General features: G+C 38.3%; 1 protein-coding gene across 3 annotated transcripts in view; it reads left to right on the top strand.

The window, feature by feature from the left end:
- The window catches only part of Rfx7 (regulatory factor X7), a 129,592-nt gene that overhangs the window by 51,884 nt on the left and 53,987 nt on the right, over positions 1 to 23,721 (top strand). For 2 of the 3 annotated variants that reach the window (XM_008847617.3, XM_008847609.3), the window contains exon 3: positions 12,531 to 12,564. The exons of the other annotated variant lie outside the window; for it this stretch is intronic. In XM_008847617.3, coding sequence (XP_008845839.1) covers positions 12,531 to 12,564 — 34 coding nt within the window. The remainder of the gene's footprint in view (positions 1 to 12,530; positions 12,565 to 23,721) is intronic. 3 annotated transcript variants of the gene reach the window in all.

Here is a 23,721-nt window from a genome sequence, read left to right on the forward strand (position 1 = left end):
GGCTTTATATACATACACAGGCTCCAAGGATCCAAGTGCAACCTTTTATGACTAGTAATAATCAGATGCATACAGATTAGAGATGCATGCACCAACATCTCAGTGTTAGTAGCAAAAACAGTGAGTCTTTCTGCAAGGAACAATACATTCTAAAATGAAATGGAGATCTTTTTTAAAGATTAAAAAACTCATTCAATTTTATGCTTTACAGGGTTTATACTGAGTTCGATATTGTATAACTGTATTAATTGAGCTGTGAACCTAGAACCTTACAGCCACTTGTGAAAAAGATGTACTCTTGCTCTGGAGTGTGTTTGCTGAATATGTTAAAGCTGTAATGAAATGCTTCTTCTAATCATGTAGTTATTAAAATTTTTTTAATTAGTGAAAATCAGAAATTCAGTGCATTATCAAATACAATCAATTATCAACAATTTAGAAAATATCAAAAATTAGAAAATTAATGTTAGATGTTTATTATTTTAACAAGTTATTTGCATATAAGATTAATAAAATAATTTTCCAGAAATAAAATTTAACATTTAAATTATAAAGCATTAAAGAGTCAGATATCTACCTTTTTAAAGTGCAGACCCAAATACATATCAGTGGTTCACAGTTGAGTGGTAAATATATTTTCATGCATACTTTTTCAGCTGCTGAAACATTTTCTTAATATGAATAATGGTTTAAAATAAAATGTAGGCTGAGTGTGATGATACACACCTTTAATCCAAGCACTCAGCACTCAGGAGGCAGAGGCAAGCAGATCCCTGTGAGATCAAGGCCAGCCTGGTCTTCATAGTTCCAGACCACCTAGGGCTACCGGGAGATCCTATCCCCAAGGAAACCAAATTTATTTTAAGTATGTTCCTCTGGTTTTTTCATCCACTGATAATCACATTTCTTTTTAACTTTGAGAGTTATTTTTCCCCAATTATTATTGTGTATGGGAGACGGGGACTCATGTTCACATGGTCTATGGGCAGAAGAAGGGGACAACACATGTGCACAACACATGTGGAGGTCAGTGACAGAAACATTGTGGAGTCAGTTTTTTCCTTCCCTCTTTTTGTGGATTCTGGGAACTCAAACTCAGGTCTCTAGGTATCTGAGGTAGGCACCTTCTCCTGTTAGGTCATCTCAAAGACCCTTAAGAACTTTTAAATTTAATTTTTTCATATGTTTTTCATTCTAACTGGTTTTAGATGCCTATAATGAGCCAGTGTATTATGAAACTTACTACAGAAACCAGTTTCACAGACACTAATAAGTTACTTCTGAGAGACATCCAGGTAGATCCAGCATCTCCTTCCTCTTTGCCCTTGTGTATGAGAGGCTTCTTGCCTCCTAGTGAGAAGACTGGCTTGGTGGAAAATAGAAATAAGGGAGTCCTACTGATGGAGTGCTGGAGGCCCGCCTCCAGGTTAGTGCAGAGGATGGTGAGCAGTGATTTAGGAAGGCAAAATGGCCAGCACAGTGGCTGTAATTTTTTCTTAGACTTCTCTTTTTAGCTCTGGACTTTGTTTCTTAAATATAGTCACTTTAGATTTGGTTGGTTTTTGTTTTTGTATTTTGGAGGCACGGAGTTTCCTTGTACCTTTTTTCTTTCAAGGATTTCATCCCCTTTTTCCATTTCCGAGATTTTTTTTTTTTTCCTACTTGTTCACTCATCTGAGTATTTTAAGAATGAAAAACAAAAAACAGATTAAAAAGCTCTTTGCAGTCAAGTGAGGCTTCTGCTTTCTGGTAGTGTGGGTTTGAGGCCCACAGATTTGCATTTCTGTCCTCCAGGTTTGCTGATACAGTTTGTCAGAAATCATATTTTAATGATCATTTTATTAAGAAATGCCCTAAAGATTCCCTTTTGTGAAAAGGAATAGACTGGCTGGAAGTTATTTGGGCAGATGAAAAGTTCAGATGCAATGTTGGAAATTTCTGAAGCTGAAATGACCCATCAGAACTGCCCAAGGTGGGGCAGGGAACTGGACCTTCATAACCCTGTCTTGGTCAATCTCTGGTTATGGGCTGTTTCTGAAACAGCTGTGACTTTGATGGGTAAAATTTTCTTCAACTTATACAGTCACCATACCCACTGAGAGCAGAACTAAGTGCTTTGTGTGGGAAGCACTCCAGCAGCTGGAGGGGGTGCAGGCTGTATCAGTGTCCATTTGTGTGTCTGACTAATCCACTGGCTCCCCAGCCTTATCCCAAGACAATTACTTTTTCTAATTGTTCCTTAATAGATTAACTTATTCTAGAGCTTTACATAAATATAAAAAATTACTTTTCTCTGTTTTTATGATGTGCTTTTTATTTTTTTGGTCTTTTTGAGACAGGGTCTCCCTGTAGCCCCAGCTGTGCTGGAACTCACTATGTAGACCAGGCTGGCCTTGAACGCATAGAGATCCGACTGCCTCTGCCTCCTCAGTGCTGGGATTAAAGGCTTGTACCACCACACCTGGCATGATGTGCTTTTTACCTCTATGCTTCATCCTTTTGATCATGATGTGTTTACATGCTTTTCTTTATAATTCTCCTGCTTGCTACTTTCTGAACTTCTTAGACTCGGTAGGTCTTTGTTTATTATAAAATTGGTGAAAATTTTGTCCCTTTATTAAATATTTATGTCTCTTCTCTCCTACTGCACATAGATCACTTGATACTGTCCTTTCAATTCTGAGGTTCTGCATTATTTCAAAAAGGCTTTTCTTTCTCCTTTAGATTCAGTAAGATTTATCAATTCCAGTTGTAACTTTTTTCTGGTATATGATCTCCTGTAAAGTAATCCAAAGAATTTTTCATTTTTTTATATTATAAATTTTCATATTCTGGAATTTCTCCTTTTTTTTAATAGCTTGCATTTCTCAGTTGAGACTCTTCCATGTATGTTTGTTATAGCCATCCTTTAAATACTTGAACATATTCGTGATTACTACTTTGAAGATGTTGCTTACTATTTTTGACATTTAGATCATTCAGGATGTGATTTCTATGGTCTGCTTTTTCTCTTGACTCTAGGTTTTGAGTGTGTGTGTGTGTGTGTGTGTGTGTGTGTGTGTGTGTGTGCGCACATGTACAAATACACAAACCCATGTGGAGACCAGTGGTCAACCTCAGGTAATCTACCTTGGTTTGAGGGGATATTTGTTTGTTTGTGTTTGTTTGTTTTTGAGGCAGGGTCTCTCATAGATCTGGAGCTCATTGATTAGGCTAGGCTGACTGGCCAGAGAGTCGAGCCCTTTGTATCCATCTATCTCAGTCTTCCCAGCATTAGGATTACAAGCACACTACCATACCCAGCTTTGTACTTGGGTGCTGGGTATTGACCTCAGTCCTCATGCTTGCCCAGCAAACACTTTATCAGCTGAGCTATCTCTCTAGCCCTGACTCTAGGTCTTTTTTTTTAAAAAACTGTTTCTTCACTCTAGTAAATATTTTCTTATGTAATTTTATGTGTTTGAGTGGTTTTCCTGCTTGTATGTAAGTGCTCCTGTGCATGCAATGCCCACAGAAGCTAGAAAAGGGCATCAGACTTCCTGGAACTGGAGTTACAGACTGTTACTAGCCACCGTGTGGGTGCTGGAAACCAAACTCTGGTCCTTTGCAAGAGCAGCCAGTGCTCTTAACCTCTGAGCCATCTCTCCAGCCCCAGTTCTCAATCTTTTTATGGTCCATGCTTTGGGGGATATATTTAAGGATTTGCTGCCTACTTATTCTACTGCCTGCTTTTAATCACCCCCTTTGCCTTACATTTTAACAATATTTTGTCGAAAGTGTATAATTGCAGTTTGGCAAGGTTTTTAAGTTTCCTTGCCATTATCTGAAACATAACAGCATTATTATTGAAATTATCAAAACATCCAATAATCAGAAATATTTTAGGAGAGATGACTCAGCCGTTAAGAGCACTGGCTGCTCTTGCAGAGGTCCTGAGTTTGGTTCCCAGCACCAACATGGCGACTAACAACCATTTGTAACTCCAGTTCCAGGGGATCCAACACCCTCTTCTGTCCTCTGCAGGTATTGCATGACACAGATGTACTTACACACATGCAGGCAATACACTCGTACACATAGAGTAAGAATTAATTAATTTTTTTAAGTAGAAGATTCATCACAATAAAATGCTTTTGATTTAAAAAATAACCTCTTTGGTTATAGCTATGTTAAAAATTGAGTATGTTCATGAATACATACTAGAGGGACATGTAGAAAGGGAATTGGATGAAAGTTGTAGAATTTGGGGTAAGTTTCCAAATATATTCCATGAATATTTATATAAAACTATGTATTGTATCTATGTATATACTATATATTACATATGTATTTTTATTGTGCCTTTATGTATAATAAAGTCTTCTAGACAGTAGTTCAGCAGCTGAGGCAGAAATCTTATCCCACACTCAAGGTCTAAGCTATTAAGGACCAGGGCTGTAGTTCAGTGACAGAGCACTTGCCTTGCATGTATGACACCTTTGGTTCAGTCATCAGTACTGTCCCCCCAAATGTATGTATAATATCGAGGTATATACAAATATTTCATTCATATATATGTGCTTAAAATTAAGAAGTTCATAGGTGCCAGTAAAAGGAGAAGAGGAACCTACTCAAGAAAAATAGACAGAAAACTAAATTCTAAATAGCTCAAAGCAGTTTTTATGTTTTGACCCTAAGTGCTGGGGTGTGATGTCTTCATGTTTGTAGGAAAGTTCAGATTAAGCATTCTATGTATCTTATAAGTAGTTAAAGCTGATCAACTGTGTAAAGGTATGTAAAGAGAGGTTTACCTATGAAATGGGACTAAAAAGAGGATCCCACAAATTCAAGGCATTTCAGGTAAACTTGCTATTTTCCAAGAGCATGTTGCAAGGATAAATGATAGGAGCCAGAGTCCCAGGGCTGTGTCACACCCTAATGTAGAGTTCAATTAGTAAGTTCCTCTCGTGGTAGAAGGGTTCTAAGTTAGTAACTTAGTATAAAAATTTGGTGGTGCTAGAGAGATGGCTCAGCAGTTGAGAACACTGGCTGTTCTTGCAGAAGACCCAGGTTTGAATCCCAGCACCCACATGGCAGCTAACAACTATCCGTAACTCCAGTTCCAGGGGATCCGACAGCCTCTTCTGTCCTTCGTGGGCATTGCACAACATGGGTACACTTACCTACGTGCAGGCAATACACGCATACACATAAAAATTTTTAGAAAATAAATAAAAGTAAATAAATAAAATAAAAATTGGCCTGGCCTTATCAGAGAAGTTTCTTTGTTCAGTGGATTGTGGTTAATGCATATACTCACAACTAGTCTCTAAGTATAGAGGATAAGTGTCTACAGAGTGCTCAGACACAAATGGTCCATCTCTTATTACACCCCCTTTCCCCAAGGCTCAGGGATTATGTCAGAAGAGGGGATGAAAGATTGTAAGAGGCAGAGGTTGGGGAGGATTAAACCAAAACCATCTCTTCATGATAGAACTGCTGCATTCAAGCCAGTCAACATTCTAGCATGGAGCAGTGTTCTGGTTTGTTTCTCCATTGCTGTGACAAAACATTATGACCAGTACCAACTTGGGGAGGAAAGGGTTTATTCAGCTTACATCTCCCAGGTCACAGTTCATCAGGGAGCCCAAGGTAGGAACTCAGGGCAGGAACCTGGAAGCAGGTGCTGGAGCACAGGCCATGGAGGAATGCTGCTTACTGGCTTGCTCCCCTGGCCCCTGCTCAGCCTGCTTGCTTGTGCAACATAGGCCCACCTGCCCAGGGGTGGCACCACCCATAGTGGGCTGGGCCCTCCCACATCACTCAACAATCAAGAAGGTGCCCCATGGACATGGCCACAGGCCAGTCCAATGAAGGCAATTCCCCAATTGAGGCTGCCTCAACCCAGGTGTGTCAGGTTGACAACTAAATCTGTCCAGCACAGGCAGGAAGAAGCATATGAGCCCCCCAACTTCTAGCTGAGGAGCTATTGAGAGTTGATTGCTAGAGGACGGAGAGTCAGTTTCCTTTAAGGGTGTGGTCCCTGGTTGGTCTGCCATGCTCCAGTGGAAGGTTCCATGTCCATGAGTATATAGGCAGTACAAATTTGGAATTGGTGGGCTATAGAAACAATACAGGATATTGGGGGTAGGGTGTAGATCTGGGAGGAATTAGGTGAAGTGGTAGAGGAATATGATCAGAATACATTGTATGCATGTATGAAGTTATTTTTGAAAGTAATAAAAATATTATGGTAAAAAAAAAAAGTCTCAGACTTCTGGGGCCTTGCTCTTATGAACTTACAGCAATGGTGACAGTATGCACAAGACCCTGCAAATTCAGTCAGGTAAAAACTGAGCATAGAACTGGGGAAATGAGCAGCCAGTCCCAACCTTAGCCAAAGAACTGATTACTGCTGGGTGAGGGACAGTTGATCTTCTTAAAGGCAGAGACTGTGGATAGGCTGACTAGAACCCAGTGGATGAACTTGTTCTGAGGGACACCTGGTTACACTAACTTGATTCAATAAGCCTTACATATATGACAGAATCCATGAAATCCGGTGAGGGGGGCTACGGGGCATATGAATGGGAGAGCGGATATGAAGATGATTAAGATGTTTTGTATGAAATGCACAAAAGTTCAGTAAAAAAAAAAAATACATTTTTAAGAAGCCTAGAGTCATTAAATCCCCAGAGACTCAGCGGAAACAGCAAGACTGCTTCTGTAGCGATAATGAGATTCCTCTGAAAGTAGTCTTTGCTGAAAGCAAATTCATAATTTAAAATTTCAGGTCACAAGAAAAAATTGGTGCTTACCTAGAATATGGATAGAATTTCCCTGGCAAACAGTGTTCACATTAAATTAACTCATAATTAAGTGACCAGTCTTATGGGAGACTAATGCAGACTTTTCCATCAGTAGAATGTACTAGAAGGCAACAAAAATGAAAGATGACTTTACAGAGTTAATATGAAACAAAATAGAGTGAAGCATAAAATTGTATTACTAAAAATAAATCATACTAAATCATGATAGAAAGTACACCCTATTAAAATACATAAAAATCATATAAATTCTAGAGTGTATTCTTAAAAGTCAAGAAAGAAATTTAGTTATAAAGAGAAATTAATAAATGACCAATTACTACTGTGTATTTAGTATATCAGAAACTGGTGTATAAAATAGAAAAGCAGGCTTCTAAGGACTTGCATAATATAATAAGCATCCTTGACTAACTGTCTATCTCTTATAGAATCTAGCAATAAGTAGAGAATGTGGATGTATTAAAGTATATTTGTATTCTTTTAATTGACTGGGGCCTGAGTCCCAAAGGTGAGTCACATCATGAAAATCATATCCTCTAGATGCAATGAAAAAGGCATCTATTAGTAGCATATAGTTAAAAATTAGAAGTATACATGCATACACATCAACATCAAATTATAAAATATTTACAATCAACAAAATGTTACATAGCAAAATTGTAGAGTACAGTTACCGGAAATTTTTCAGGAATAGAAAGTTGCCTTCTTGATTATATTTGTTAAAAATATAAGTATGAGTAATGGATATTTTGAATTAAAGATTAACATAATAGCATCAATAAAGCTAACAGAATAAAAAGTGATAATTGAGAAAAATACCTGAATGAACAAAACTCAAATTTAGTTTTTAAACAAAGATGTATAGACATACTTTTCCAAGTACTGTTGTGAGTGCTAAGTAGCTCAGTAAACAAATGATTCCAAATTCTTGCCCTGTAATATAAGGAGTTGGGCAGACATAAGTATCAGTGGCAGTAGGAAACCAGTAATATATAGTTGGACAAGTGTTTTCCTAGATGTGGTCAGGAGAGGTCTCTGGTGTCTGAGGAAGTAATGTCTGAACTCTAATACAAAGTTTAGAAGCAAGCTAGGCTGCTTGGTATATGTGCACATATAGGGTGGGTGTGTAGGACTGCACTCAGACATGGAGGCCAGAGGAAGGCATAGAGTGTCTTCTTCTATCACTCTCAGACTTATTCCTTTGAGGCTCTTGCTGAACTTGGAGCTCATATTTTTCAGGTCTGGCAACCAACAAGCCCCAGTGATCCTCCTGTCTCTGCCTCCTCAGTGCTGAGGTTACAGGCTTGTGCAGGACCATGCTCAGCTTTTATGTGGGTGCTGGGATCTGAACTCTGGTGTTCATGCTTGCATAGCAAGCACGTTTCGCCATCGAGCCATCTCTTCAGCACCCAAGTTCACTTTTGAAGGGTGTTTCTAGCAGAAAGAAATGCAAAAGCTCTGCCATGTCAAACTTCAACTATAAAAGAAGTATCTTAAGATTATGAAGTACATTTACCAATAAATCATGTTACCAGGCTGCAAGATGGCACAGCTGGTAAAGGTGCTTGCCACCAAGCCTGCAACCTGAGTTCAGTCCAGAACCCCCATGGTAGAAGGAAAGAACCAACTCCCACAAGTTGTCCTCTAATGTCCACGTGCACCTTAGCATGCAGGCCCCCTTCCCCCAAATAAAATAAATGTTAAAAAAAATCTTTTGAAAAAAACAAAACAAAACCCATGTTACCAGCACTACTCTTGATTTCAAAGGGTTTAGCAGAAAGCTCCTCATGTGGAATCAAAGATGTCTGTTGTCTCTGCTGCTCTTCATCTGTGCTGGAGAGTGTAGCCAGAAAACAGAAAGGACAGAAAGGGGGAGAAATGTCATGGATATTAAATGAATGATTATACAAGTCATTCTGTAGTCTATAAAAGTAATAAGAGTACAGGAAGATTAATAGAAAGGTCAGCTTAGAAAATCAGTAATTCACCACATATCAGCACAAATCAGTTAGAATGCATAATAGGAATATTTCCTGTCAGTAGATCTTCTATGAGATGGCATAGACTAATAGAATGGAAGATATTTATAGAGAAAATTGCAAGATAGTTTAAGAACAGATTAAAATGTACCCAAATTATGAATATATTCCCCCACCCCCAATTCAGTCTATAATAACAGTATAGTCCAATATAAGTCTTAGGACTTCTGTGCAATTTGGGGGAAAAAAGATTGAAAATTTTACTTGGAAAGCTGAATATCCATAAATTATTGACTGTTGGGTTAGAGCGATCGCTCAGAGGTAAGAGCACTGACTGCTCTTGCAGAGAACCCAAGTTCAGTTCCCAGCACCCACATGGTGGCTAACAACCATCCATAACTCTAGTTATGGACCGTTCCAGGGGATCCAGCACCCTCTTCTTACCTCAGCAGATGTTGCATGACACAGGCAGGACAAACATTCATACACACAATTTTTTAAAACTAGAACTAGAGTTACTGTTTTGAAAATGGATGAGAGTCATGTAATCAAATAAATATAAGAAATTCAATGTGTGATACTGCTCAAGGGTAGACAGATTAATGATAAAACAGAAAAAGTCCAAGAGCAGATTGAAGTGTACACAGAAACTTGGCATAACAAGATAGGGAACAGTCAGGTTGCCAGAGAGAAAAATATATTTTACACATACTATACACAGAGTCAAATCCCAATTAAAGATCGAGATTTGAAAAGATGACTTCAGAATTTTTAGAATAAAATATAGAATGTCTTTGTTACAGTTAGCTAAATAGGATTCTTTTTTTAAAATTTATTTTTAACTTGGGGGGGCACTATGTATGTATGGGTGCCCACAGAGGCCAGAAGAGGATCCCCAGAACTAGAGTTACTGGCTATTGTGACATACCTGGCATAGGTGCTAGGAACCAGGCTCTGAGATCTGGAAGGACAGTAAGCTCTCAACTGCTAAGCCTCCACTCTAGATAGAATTTTTTTTTTCTTTTTTCTTTTTTCTTTTTTTGAGACAGGGTCTCCTTGTAGCCCAAGCTGGCCTAGAACTCACTTTGTGGACTAGGCTGGCCTTGAACTCACAAAGATCCAACTGCCTCTGCCTCCTGAGTGCTGGGACTAAAGGTGTGCACCACCACCTCCGGCTAGATAGAATTTCTTAAGACAAACTACATCATAAAGAAAAAGTTGATATATATTTGGGTAAGATAAAAATTTAAACTTTAATTAGATAAAGGTGCCAGTAATTGGCAAAGTCAAATATATAGTAAGTTGGCATCCAGGATATATAAAGAACTCCTGTAATTTAATAAATATCCCACTCTGGACTGAGGAGATTGCTCATTTGGTAAAGTATTTGTCTTACAAACATAAGGACCTGAGTTCAGTCCCCAGAACCCACATAAAAATGATGGATCTGATGGGGAGTGTTTATAAACCCAGTACTGGGAAGGTGAAGACAAGAGGGAGATCCCTTAGGCCAGCCAGTCTAGCCTAATTCTAATGAGTGAGCTCCAGGACAGTCAGAGGCTCTGTCTGTCTCAAAGGAGGTGTGGATGGTGTTCTTGAGTGACACCTGAGGTTGTCCTGTGGTCTCCACATGAGCAAACACATGTGCATGTGCACACACACATACTTTCCACATGGACATGAACACATACAAACACATAATAGTCACATCCACATAAAGATAAGCAAATGATGGGAGCCAACCAACAGTTTATTGAAGGGAAAATCTGTGTCTACCAAGTGCCTGAAAAAAAATACAACATTGCTAGTAATTGGAGAAAATAACAATTTGAAAAAAAACATTTAATATCCATTGCAATAAGTTTTACAGATTTATGTCACATATAAATAGCCCAAGGAAAACAGAAACTATCATATACTGCACCTAGAACAAGAGTTTAATAATATGTATTATAGTTGAAAAGATGCATTTATACTCCCCCGAAAATTATCCTCTAAATTTACAAGTAAGATTTTTTGCGTGTGTATATCAGGAATTATATGCAAAGACATTTATTGCAGTATTGTTAGTATAGTAACTGCAAAGTTCATATCTTTCAATATATGAATAGATAAATTTGGTAGTATTCAGTGGGGCACTTTTTCAATAGTTAAGATTAATGAGCTTCATCTACGTATATCAATGAATAGTCTTCAGACAATTGTTAAAAAACAAATAAACAAAAAAACCAATCACATGGGCTGGAGACATGACTCGACAGTTAAGAGCACTGGCTGCTCTTGCACAAGACCCAGGTTCAGATCTGCACCTTCTTCTGGCCTGCATAGGCTTTGTATGACAAAGACAATATGCAGACAATACACCCAAATAAATAAATAAATAAAATAAAGAATTTCAGAATATGTCTATTTTATATTTATGTAAACATTTTAAAGCATCACAGATCAATAATATATGCTGCTTCCAGATATTTGTATTTCTAATTATTGAAACAACTATAAAAGTTGCACATCGGATTAATGATAGTTGCCGTTAGGAAGACAGTATATATAGTATGACTGATGATCAGTACATTGATGAAAAGTTAAGAAAGGTAAAAGCAGTAGTGATTGGGCATACTTTATATGACAAAAGATAGCCTGCAAGAGTCATGAAGAAAATGAAGGGTTAAGTTACATGGGAGAAATCTTAGGGACTGACAGAAAAAGTCAGTACTAAGGCTTTGCCTTAAGAGCTACCATGGATGGAGGCCCATGCAACTGTGTCTAAAAGAATGAAGAGGAGACCAAAAGATGAGACCAGGAAGACAGCAGAGGCCGTGATACAAACTTCGGAGATGCAGAAACCAGTTAGAAGGCTATAGTCATAGACAAAGGTGGCTTAAACCAACCAAGGTTGTGAAAGATGATTCTGGTTATGTTACTTTTGGGCAGCTATGCTTTATCTATGGGTTACCATCTGATTTCATGGACTACTTTAGGAATTGAGAATTAAGAAAAATAGTGCACAGTAGCTGTCTGTGTATGATATGCCATACAGGTAACCCCCTAAGGAGATTTTTTAAACTTATAAAAGACTTTCTGTAGGATTATGGAAAGGGAATTTCAGTTCTGCCTACCTAGAAGTATGTTGCTTTTCTTCTTTACCTCTTTCTGAACTTTGCAACTAAACTTAAATCCATTATAGTTTAATGTTTTTGTTCTCACCGTCATTTTTACAAACTCGAAATCTGGGTACAGGTGTAAAATTCTGAAGCTGAATGCATTAACTGAAATAAGACTTAAATTTTGATATTCACTTGCCATATCACAAATAACCAGGTTTTGCTCACATCTATTTAGCTCTAGACCTTTTGTAGAAAATAATTTAGTTTATAGTATCTTTTTTTTTTTTTTTTTGGTCTTTTTGAGACAGGGTCTCCCTGTAGCCCCAGCTGTCCTGGAACTCACTATGTAGACCAGGCTGGCCTTGAACTCACAGAGATCCACCTGCCTTTGCCTCCCGAGTGCTGGGATTAAAGGTGTGCGCCACCACACCTGCCCGGCCCATATAGTATCTTTTAAGACCGTAAAGTTTCTGAACGTTTTGTGTGATTTACTTGCGTTTGTACCTTATTAGGTGTTATAACAATCACAATGCCTAATTTTAAAAAGAAGCTTCAATTTTTTTATAGCATCTGTTTGAGTGTTTCTTAAATTTAGTAAATCCTTTGTTCTTTACTAACCTAACTTTCTTTTCTTTTAGCAAAACTGTACAATCTAAAGTGGACTGCATTTTGGTAAGTGAAATATCTAACTTAAAATCCTTCTGCGTAGTAAAGCTTTTCTCTCTATTTAAAATAAAATACTGATTCAAAATACCACTTAAATTTCATGAATAAAATTTAACATTTAAAACTATTTTCTAGTATCTAGATCAACACTGAAATCACAATAGGAAATAATTGTATTTTTTTAATCTTATTGGCTCTTACTGAAAGATTGCTTATATGTTTAATAAAAATGGGTAATTTCATTCTAATTACTCTGTAAGAAGTTGTTGAAAGAAAAGATTTTTCAAGTGTTTGGTGCATTGGTTTCATTGGGCAACTGTTTTATTACTGTTTTGGTTGCTCTGCATAGGGATTCGGCCACAAAGGTAGTGCAAGTTTACATTATGCTTACTGCAAGAGTTTCATTTAATAAAAGCTTTTATTTTTATTTTTTGATGTTTTGAGACAGGGTTTCATTCTGTAGCCCTGGGTAGCCTGGAACTCACTGTGTAGACCCGGCTGGCTTCAAAGTCTCTGAGATCCTCCTGCTTCTGTTTCCTGAATGTTGGGATTAAAGGTGTGTGCCACCAGCAGCTTTTAATACTCTTGATGAGTCAGTGTTTGTGGTTATATTTTCATCTTTGAGTTTCAGCTTTTAAGGATTTAAGTTACGATAATAGTTCAAATTGATAGTTCCTTAGGCTTTCAAACATGTGAGGGAACCAGGCCAGGTGGAACGGCCTGTGATCACAGCAGTAGTGGAGGCAGAGTGACTACAAGTTTGAAACCAGCCTGGGCTACTTAGTGAGACCCTGTTACAGGAAAAACGTGTGTGAGTAGGCTGCCCTGTGTGCACCTGAGTGTGCAGCAGCTTTGTCTGTTGTGTTACGTAATGTTGAGGCTCCCTTTCCCTATGACTTCAGAACTTTCTCTTAACCAAGTTTTAGAAGTTTTTTGTTTGGCCTCTGGTATCTGGGCTATGATGTGTGATATCTTAACTAGCTTTTCTGTTATTAGCATACTAGCCTCTGGAAAAGTGAATAAATATTTATTGTTAATAGGATAACAATTTGATCAGGTCTGTGCATTTCTAACTTAATAGATGAAAGAGGATTTTGTAGGGTGTTTGTTCCTTTTACTTACTGTTTTCTTTTCCTCTCTCCTCTCTTGCCTCCCTTGATTTTTTTCCCTGCTTCCTCTCTACCCACCCTCTTCTTGTCCTACAATAACCCTCTGAAGTACGTAATCTTGTTGCTTCCCTTTACAAATAAAGTAACTCACACTTAGATTTAGATAGGTATAAGGAATACAAACTTAGGAAAATTTTTCATTTTCTCTCATCATTGAGAAAATAAGCAGAAGATGTAATAAATTATAAAATATGACAATTATAAAATTCTCAATGAGACCAAAAAGTTTTTAAACCTTTGAAAAATTTGAAATATACATTATATACATATATACACATATATGTATATGTAATCCATAACTTTTTGAATACTGTCTTTGCCCTGGATTCCAGTGATAACGAGATGAGTAAGCTGAACAATAAGCAGGTAAACAAATGAACTTGAAATTTCATATATTCATGAGTGCCATTACAAAATTTGAAAAAGGCTAATTGAGGGACATGGTGGTGGCCAAGGTAAACTGACATAGGTGATCAGTACAAGCTTCTTAGAGGACATGCTACCTGAATAAGAAGCCAGCCTTGGGACTGGAGAGATGGCTCAGCCATTAAGAGCCCTGGATGCTCTTGCAGACGACCTGAATTCAATTTCCAGCACCCACATTGCCACTAACAACTGTCCATAACTCCAGTTCCAGGAGAATTTGACCCCTCTTCTGACCTCCACGGGCACTGCACAATATGGGTGCATTTTCATGCATGTAGGCAGTATACTCATACACATAAAAATAAATAATAAAATAAATAAAGCCAACCTTGGGCTAGTGGGAGGGCTTAGTGGGTAAGTGCTTGCTGAGCAAGCCTGGTGACCTGCATTCCATCCCCAAAACTTACATACATAGAGAGAACCAACTCCACACTGTTGTCTGACCCCCATAAGCACACTGTGGGGTACACACACACAAATAACGAATTTAAATTTTTCTTGAAAGCAAACCTTGTGTAATGGTCTGCCAGCAACACATACTAGGCAAAGGGAACACACAAATTCAGAATGAAGATTGAGTATGGAATCTTTGAAAAGTATAAGAATTTTAGTGGACTAAATCTTACAGAGGGAAGGAAAGCATGGCAGCAGAGGTGCAGCAGGGAGTAGTTATTTCTGGCATGCTTAGCTATGACAGGAAGTATGATTCCATCCTAAGAATGTGGAAGGCCAACTAGAAGGCTTTGAATAGGAGAATAGAGTGCTCTGATTTTCCAAAATATTGTTGGAAGTGGGAAAACTAGTTTGGTTATTCATAAATCCAACAGAAAATTCAAGAATCTTGCATAGGTGATGGAAAATGGTTATTTTTAAATAATAATTGTGCTTTTATTTTTAAATTGTCTTACAAAACAGGTTTCTGTATGGGACATTCATACATAGATCATTTGGGTGAAATATCTTCATTTTGCTTTCAGTTCTGAAAGATGGTTTTGCTGGATATAGAATTCTTACTTAATCCTTTTCCTTTTCTTATTTTGAATATGTTATTTTGTTGCCTTCCAGTCTGTTTCTGATGTGAACTTAGCAATTACTCATGTCATTGTTTTCCTGAATGGGAAGAGTTGCAGTTCTCTTACTGTTATCAAGGTTTCTCTGTATTCATTTGGTCACTTATTAACTTGCCCACTAACTGTGGCTCTCAGCTGTTTGACTATGATGTGTATGAGTCCTTAATACTTTGTGTTATCCTACTCAGGGTTCACCAATCTCAACTTCAGTAGATTAGTTAAATTAGGGGAGTTTTGGGGCATTATCTCTTCATATACTTTTTCTGTTCATCGGATTTCCACTCTTCCATTTAAAACTTCCATTATATGTAATGTCTGAAATACTGAAGTTATTCTTTTGGCCTCTGAGACTTCATTTTTTTCCCTTTGATTATCTTTCTCTCTGGCTCATGTATTAAGATTTTCTAATTCTTGGGGCTGGAGAGATGGCTCAGCGGTTAAGAACACTGGCTGTTCTTGCAGAAGACCCGGGTTCGAATCCTAGCACCCACATGGCAGCTAACAGCCTTCCATAACTCCAGTTCCAGGGGATCCGACAGCCGCTTCTGTCCGCTTCTGTCCATGGGCGTTGCACAACACCTGTGCGCTTACCTACATGCAGGCAATACACACATACACATAAAATAAAATAAAATTTTAAAAAAAGATTTTCTAATTCTAGAACTTAGGAGGCTGAGGCAGGTTTGTGAGTTCAAGACTAGCCTGCACTCACAGCAAGACACTGTCTATAAAATAAGTAGATTTTCTGTTATCTGACTTATCACCAAGTTTTCCTTTGTGTGTTTATGTTATTGGAAAGAGATATGGGGAATTTTTCATGATGCAGTATCCAGTCTTTGTGTCTCAAAGAATTGAGCAAGACACAGGAAAGCAGCAAAGAAGGAATACATTTTATGAAAGCAAAGACATAGGCTCCCCTGCGCGGGAGTGGGTTCCAGCAAGTACAAAGGCTTTTATACAAAAGTGAATCGAGGGATTCCCTGAAAGGTGGATCCTTCTTTGACTCAGGTGATTGACATCTCTAGGTTATATATCATTGTGTTCGCAGTGACTGTTTATTCTATGGCTTTCTCTTTTATAGTGATATGTATAGGTTGCAGTCCCTATGCATTAGCCCTTAATGGTTTCTGATGTCACAAAAGTCACCTTGGGGTACTCTTTTTGGTTAGTGTGCATGTGTCTTCAGAGCACCCTTTTTGTCTTTAGAGCACTGAGTTTTACTTCCCAACTGTGGTTATATTTTCCCTGTTTGTACAATCTAAGAGACTCTCCAGGGCGGTCTTTCTCAGTTGCTTGTTCCTGGGATTAATCTTCCTGTGTGACTCACAGTCAAATGCAGCTGACCCGACCTTCCTGCCTCATTTAGACACAGGCAACCTAATTTTTGGTTAGCACTACTGTTCAGAGTAGGTGAGGTACAGGTCATGGGGACAGCATTAAGCAGTAATAGGGACTCTGATAGTAATTGTCTCAAGTTCAGATGTTTTCAGTGCCTTAAACACTTCTTTATATATGTTTTCCCTTAGTCCATTTCTAGGTGCATGCAAGTACTTTTTGACCATTTTGTGTCATTCTGTAAATGTTTTAGTGGAAGCATTTGCCATTATCTTAACTTCACTTTTGCCAAATATTTCAACCTTCCAAGGAAGATTCTAACTTACCTCCTTTCTTTTAGATCTGTGAACTAGTTTGAACTTATTTTGACCAAGGTGACTTTTACTATTTGAATGGATGTCCAGTTGTTTCCAGCCCTGTTTATTGAGACATCTGCCTTCCCCATCATTTCCCCATTCCCATCAGTGGTTATGGCATCATCCTATTGCCTTGTCTGCCATAGCTTTATAGCAGGTAATACAAAGAGTTCAATAGGTTTTTTTTGACATTTCCACACAAATTTTAGAATTGCCTTGTCAGTTTCTGTTTTTAGAAAAACAATTCCACCACTCTTTTTATTGAGATTACAATGAATTTAGGAGTCCTAAGTGAGCTTGGGGATATGGAATTAGTTGGCTTTTCTGTAACCTCTCTCAGTAGACCTTTATAATTTTCTGTGTATAGATTTCATATATATTTTACTAAATTATTCCTAAATATTAAACATTTCAAAAATATTAGATGCTGTTGTGGATGGTATTTAAAAATTTTTATAGTCCACTGTTTTCATTGCTCAAATTTATATGGCTGTTATAGCCAGCAAGCTCACTGTTTACATGCTATCCACAGTGATTTTTATATAGAGGCCTTAGCAGTTTGTCCCTACATAATCATACTATTAATAAATGAAGAAGATTTTAATTCATTTTTGAGGAATTAAAAAAGTCTATTTACTTATTTTCTTATCTTACTGTACTACTAAAACCTCCATGATAGAGTTGAACAGAAATAGTGAAAGTAGATTCTTTTTTAAGTTTTTGCCTTACTCTCAGTCATAGAGAGGAAAAATACAGGAATTCATTTGGTTGGTGTTAAAATTAGCATTTTTGTGGACATTCATTATTAAGTTGAACATGGTTCTTTCTGTTCCTATTTTGTGAAAGTTCGTTGTTGTGTGGGTTTTGTTTTGTTTTATTTTTTAAAATGTTTTATTATTTTTATTTTATGTGTATGAGTGTACTGCCTGCATGTATGTGAGTGCACTCATGTCGTGCCATGCCACAGAGGTCAGAAGAGGGCTTCAGAGTCCCCTGGAACTGGAGTTAAAGACGATTCGTAGCCGCCATGTGGGTGCTGGGAATTGAACCCAGGTCCTCTGCAAGAGCCGTCAGTGCTCCACTTGTTTTGTTTTTGTACTTCTTTTTTTTGTTTGGATTTGGATTTGGGTGGTTTTTTTGAAGAGTCATATTCCAGGTTAGTCTCCAACTCCCAACATCGCTAAGGATGACCTTTAAGTTCTGATCTTCCCACAACCACATTTGGTTTTATTTGGTGCTGGGGATGTAAACCAGGGCATAGTCCATCATTGGCAAGCACTCTGTCAACAGAGCTATATCTTCATCCCTGTGTGGAATTTTATTTTACTCATATGTTACGGGAGTCAGGATGTAGCCCCGTAGTAGCATATGTATATACCATGTGGTGGACCTTGGTTCTGATACCTAGCACCACAAGCATACAAAAAATAGCATTTTGTTTTTGGTGTCTTCATTATGTTCGTATTTCTCATGATATCCCTAGACAGATTTGTTTTTAAAGTGTTTCAAAAGTCCTTACTAATTTTATCTGTCATTTCTTGGATTTTATACCCTGATTTTTTTTGTTTGTTTTCATGTCTAATAAATTTTGATTCAGTGCTAGACTATTGATTTTTATTGATTTAGTTTTTCAGTATCTGAATTTTGGTCTCTTTCTTTAAAGTATATTCATGTCTGCTTGGCCAGGAAGCTAAATTACAGTTACTTGTAGATGATTTTAAACCTGTGAATCTTATGTTTAAGCCTTGTCAGGGAAGATCTGAAATAACAGCCACAGTAGAGGTAGCTTCACCTTTATTCTTTAAAAAAAAAAAAAAAAAAAGATAGCTCTCTTCTGTGTATAGATAGGGTCAGGAGTTACTTAACAGTAGGGCTATGTTCTGAGAAATACATAATTAGGCCACTCTGTTCTTATGCAAACATCATAGAGCCACACACCCACTAAAACCACTATAATGTAGCTGGGCAGTAATCTTATAGAACCACCACTGTTGGGATCTATCATTTATCTATGATGCCATTCACTGTGGTTTCTCAGCCCTGTCAGGTTAGCCGTTTCTACGTTCCCTGGTAGCTCTGTGTCTCGCTCATCAAGTTTTCCTCAGCACATACAGTTTATGTAGATACATAGAGATTTGTGTAGTTGTTTGTTTTGCTTTCTTTAAATTAAGCACTGACTTCTGTGTGGTTTGCAGCACTGCCGGCTGCTTCTCTGCACCACGGTCCAGAATCTGCCTTCTACTACAGTCGTCTCACTTGTTTTTTTTCTCCAACATAGAACAGTTTTATGTTCTTATTGTCCAATTTCTGAAAGTTATTAATTTTATTTTGTATATGTTTTGAGTTGGTGAAGGTTGGAGAGTCACTTCCAGTGTCTGGTACTCTGGTGTGCCCACACACAGAGTAATCGTTAACTCCTTCTTTAAAAACTCAGTGAAATATCTAGGCCCCATCATCATACCTGCTTAGTTTTCTTAGTGAGTTTTCTCTGTTCTCCACTAAAGTCATTTCAGACTTCCGTAAGCTCAGTCTGCTACACGAGCCTCTTCTTTCACTGTAAGCAAATTATCTCGCCTACTTCTCTAAGAAAATGGGAGTTACAGCACAGCACATGCACCCCACCAAATTAATACCATTTCTTGTCCCTAATAGGACAGTTACTCAATTTTATACCAATATCTGTCCCCCCAACTCAATAATTTATTGTCTCAAGTTTATAGTATTGCCGTTTCAGCCTCCCAGTCCTGGGAGAACTATCTGCCCCCAAACCTATAACCCTTCTTAGCTGTTGTCGCTCTTCTTTGTTTGCAGAGAAGGCTGAAGTTTAGTCAAAGTGCTCATTGAACTCAGTTTCATTCAAAGCCCCATTCAGTTTTTAACCTCAATAACAAAGACCTTCTACCACGCCTCTGAAACTTATATTTATCAAGGAGGCCTTGACTGCTTACTGCCTGACAGAGAATTTCCATCTAGACTGATGGCAGCCATCTTTCATTTGACTGTACTGTCTATCCCTTTAAATACATATACCCTCTTCCACCAATTGGATGAATTCCCGTGCTTTTAATTCCCTAAATGGCACACTTGTCCTAGTTTTTGTGTTATGTCTTAGCCTGTTCGTTTTCACTTTCCTCTATTCCTTACCCAGAATGGCCTCATCTACTTTGATGGTTTCGATCACTCTCAATATACTGATGATTTCTACTTTACATCCCTAACCTTTGCTCCATGTATATGTGTTGGTCAGTTTTGCCTGGATGGCTCACAGTCACTTCAAACTCAGCTTTTTCAGACCCCCAAACTTGCTATGTGATATTCCAAATTCTGAACTTTTTTGTATTAGTCTTCTGTTGTTTTATTGTATCAAATTACTATAATTTTGGTGGCCTACAACCAAACAAACATATTATTTGAGCATTGTGTAGGTCAGGTAGCTGACTTGGGTGTCACCAGGACAATAGGAATTAACAGTGCTATATTCCTTTAAGAGACTAGAGAATCTTATCTTCTTACCTTTCCTAGCTTCTAGTGACTGCAGTCCTGGGCTGTGGGAGTCTTCCTTACTCTGATACTTATAGTCTAATCTCTTTCAGGCTCATTATTATCAGGACAACTATTTACATTGGGCCTTCCCAAATAATCTAGGATAATCTTCCCATCACAAGATCTTTAATGCTATCATCTCTAGAAAGCTTTTTGCCTTGTAAAGCAACAGATTCACTATTTCTAAGAATTAGATCATTTGGACATGAACATTTTGAGGGACCATTATTCTGTCTGTCATACTATTTGGTACTCACTTGTCCAACCTAGAAACTTGAAAGTAAGTCTTGGCACTTCCAGCCTACCTACAACTAGCCAATCACTAACTCTTCTCAGTTCTTACTCCTTGCTTTCTCTGTTTCTGTCCATCTTTTCTGTTCTCTGTTAATTCAGATCACTGTACTTATTTCAGATACCTCAGCTGTTTTTCTATCCTTAGTTTCTCCATATTCCAGCCATTTTCCACATTACCGTCACAGTCACTATTACAAAATTCCCTCCATTCCACACCTTATCACAACCTTTTGGTGTCTTCCCATTGCCCTACCTTTATGCCTAGAAGACCCTTCATACTCAGGCCTTTTTTTCTTTTTAGTTTTATCTTTCTCCAGTCCTTTCATAGCCTATCAGTAATCTGTGTTGAACAGCAGTGACAGGAAAAAAGAATACCTGTTCTCTTGGTCTGTGACAGCATTGTGCATTACAGCATTCTGTGATGGGAGAAATAGTTTCTGTTTTGTATGCACTGTTCAATATGTTAGCCACTAGCTATGTATTACATGGCACAATTGAAATGTGGCTAGTATGACTAGGATACTGAGGTTTTAATTATTTAATTTTAGTTATAGTTAAGTAGTCACTGTGACTAATGGCAACCATTTTGGAACAGTGATTCTCAACCAGGAGTGATTGTTGACCCCACCAAGGGATGGCATTTGGCAATATCTAGAGAGGTCGGGGATGGGTATTTAAACATTTTCCAAAACACAAGATGATGGCCCCACAGGTAGAGTTACCAGCACAGTATGTCAGGAGTGCTGAGGCTAGGAAACTAGTCCCTCATTTTTTCTATTTCCCCTTATATATTTCATCCTAGATACTCCCCTATGGAAAGCCTCAGTATGACTTCTCAGGTGTGTTTGATATATCTTCTGTCAGGTAATACCTTGTGCTTTACTTTGATTTATATATAGTTGCAAAAACTGTATGATTATACTTAGCATTTTTGTATGTTCTTAGCTTTCTTTTTTTCTTGAGACAGAATCTCTCAGGATGGCCTTGAACTCACCATGTTGCCCAAGCTGGCCTCAAACTTAGGCCCCTCCAATACCCCAGACTCCTGCATGCTGGGATTACCGGCATGTGTCACCTCACCTGGCTTGTTCTTAGCTTGAATGAAGGAACATGCTCGTTGTGTTATACCCAGAGGCACCTGAGAAGGATCACTGAATATTTGTTGAACATAAGAATGAGGATAAGGGCCAACAGGACACCAGGCTGCTGACCTGAGTTCTGTCCCTGGGATCCACCTGATAGAAAGAGAGAACCAACTTCCAAAAGCTGTCCTCTGAACACCTCATACATGTTGTAGGAGGTACACATATTCACACACACAAAGTAAACTTTGGTGAAAAGAATGAGGATAAATTAATGAATCACTTTTTAAACATACGCAATTTTAAAAGATAGAAAAGTGTTGCCTCTTTACACCTTTGAGGGAGCATGCTTCCAGAATCACTTGTGACTTGCCAGTAAAACAGCTTGCCACTTGTCTCACTCATTCCTTGAGAAGCAAAACCCCCTTTTCTCATTTCTGTCATTCTCGTCTTTTCTCCGCTCTACTGTGCCCGGGTGTGCCCCTTCCTTCCGTGTCCTGCTGTCACATGATCTCTAGACTGAGCCACTTCTATACCCATCCCCAGGTACTGGTAGGAAACTCAAGCAGGGGAGGTAGAGAAAACAGACCAGAGACTGAAAGTGACAAGCAAGGAGCAGAGTGGCTGAAAGCGGAAGCTCTGGGTGAGACAGAGCTGAGTGAATCCTTGTCCTGACGTCATTGTCTGACTATGCACAATTTTAACCTAATTCAGCCCTGTAAAAAGGTGGTAGTTAGAGCCAGCAAAGATGGGCCAGCAGGTAAAGGTGCTTGCTGCCAAGCTGGACAACCCAAGTTTGATCCCTGGAACCCACATGGTAAAAGGGGAAAACATTCCTCCAAGTTTTCCTCTGACCTGCATGTGGCATGTATGTAACCTCTCCCCACACACAAATAAATAAGTATAAAAATGGTTTTAAGTGTTTTTAAAGTGGTAATAATAATACCTTTTCCCAGAGTTGTCATCAATATTAAATGAGATGATTACTCTAGACTGCCTGGGCCATGGCTTGCACAATGGCAGCTGTAGTTGAAGATTTTACATACATAAATTGATAGTGCAGATCTAATTGACTTAATTTCTATAAATGAGGTTTCTGGAAGTCTAAATATTAGTCAAGGACCACATTTTATGTCTATCATAAAACACAGTATCTAAGAGTGAATATTATGATGTGGAGCCAGGGCAGGCATAGGCAGTGGAAGAGGGCGACGGCTGGAATCACCTGACCAGCCAGGAAACTGGAGGGCAAGTACTGTAAAGCTGTCCAGAGAACATTCCAAGAGTCCCCCAGGCTGTGCAGATGCTGTTTCTCTGCCAGCTGCGCCCTTTTCGACTTTCTTCACTTCAATAAGTGGTTCCTTTTGGACTCAGCTTAAAACTTACCTCTTTCAGAAAATGCATTTGTCTACTAGGAATACATTCATAACAACATTACAGTTATTGAAGCTAAAGGAAGTAAAAGTTTGTATCAACAAAGAGTCGAAACTTGGACATGCAGGAGTGGTACAACTCAAGCAGTGCCTCTAGAGAGTTTTAGTCTTTTTTATTTGCTGTGTCATCTTCTGTCCTGTCACCACCCTTTAGTTCAAATGCTAAAGCAAGCAGAGAGGAAAGGCAAAAGGCCTTTTTCTTCTGGGTAAGCGTCTTTTTATTCAATAAATCCCTTGTAGAAACGTCAGCTTTCTTTATTTGCAACTCTCTGTAGCTCCTGGGAAAACAAGGACGTTGTTTTGTTTTCTAGCTTCTGTAGTAGAGGAAATCAAAGAAGGTGGTTGGCATTTATATGTACTCCATGCCCAACCATTCCATGTTAAAAACTCTCACTGTCATGTGGCTTATATCCTCCCCATCAAAGTTCTAATTATCTAGTGCATTAACTAAAAAC

Source organism: Nannospalax galili, unplaced genomic scaffold (genome assembly GCF_000622305.1).
Source record: "Nannospalax galili isolate Female #2095 unplaced genomic scaffold, S.galili_v1.0 scaffold611, whole genome shotgun sequence".
Classification (NCBI taxonomy): Eukaryota; Metazoa; Chordata; class Mammalia; order Rodentia; family Spalacidae; genus Nannospalax; species Nannospalax galili.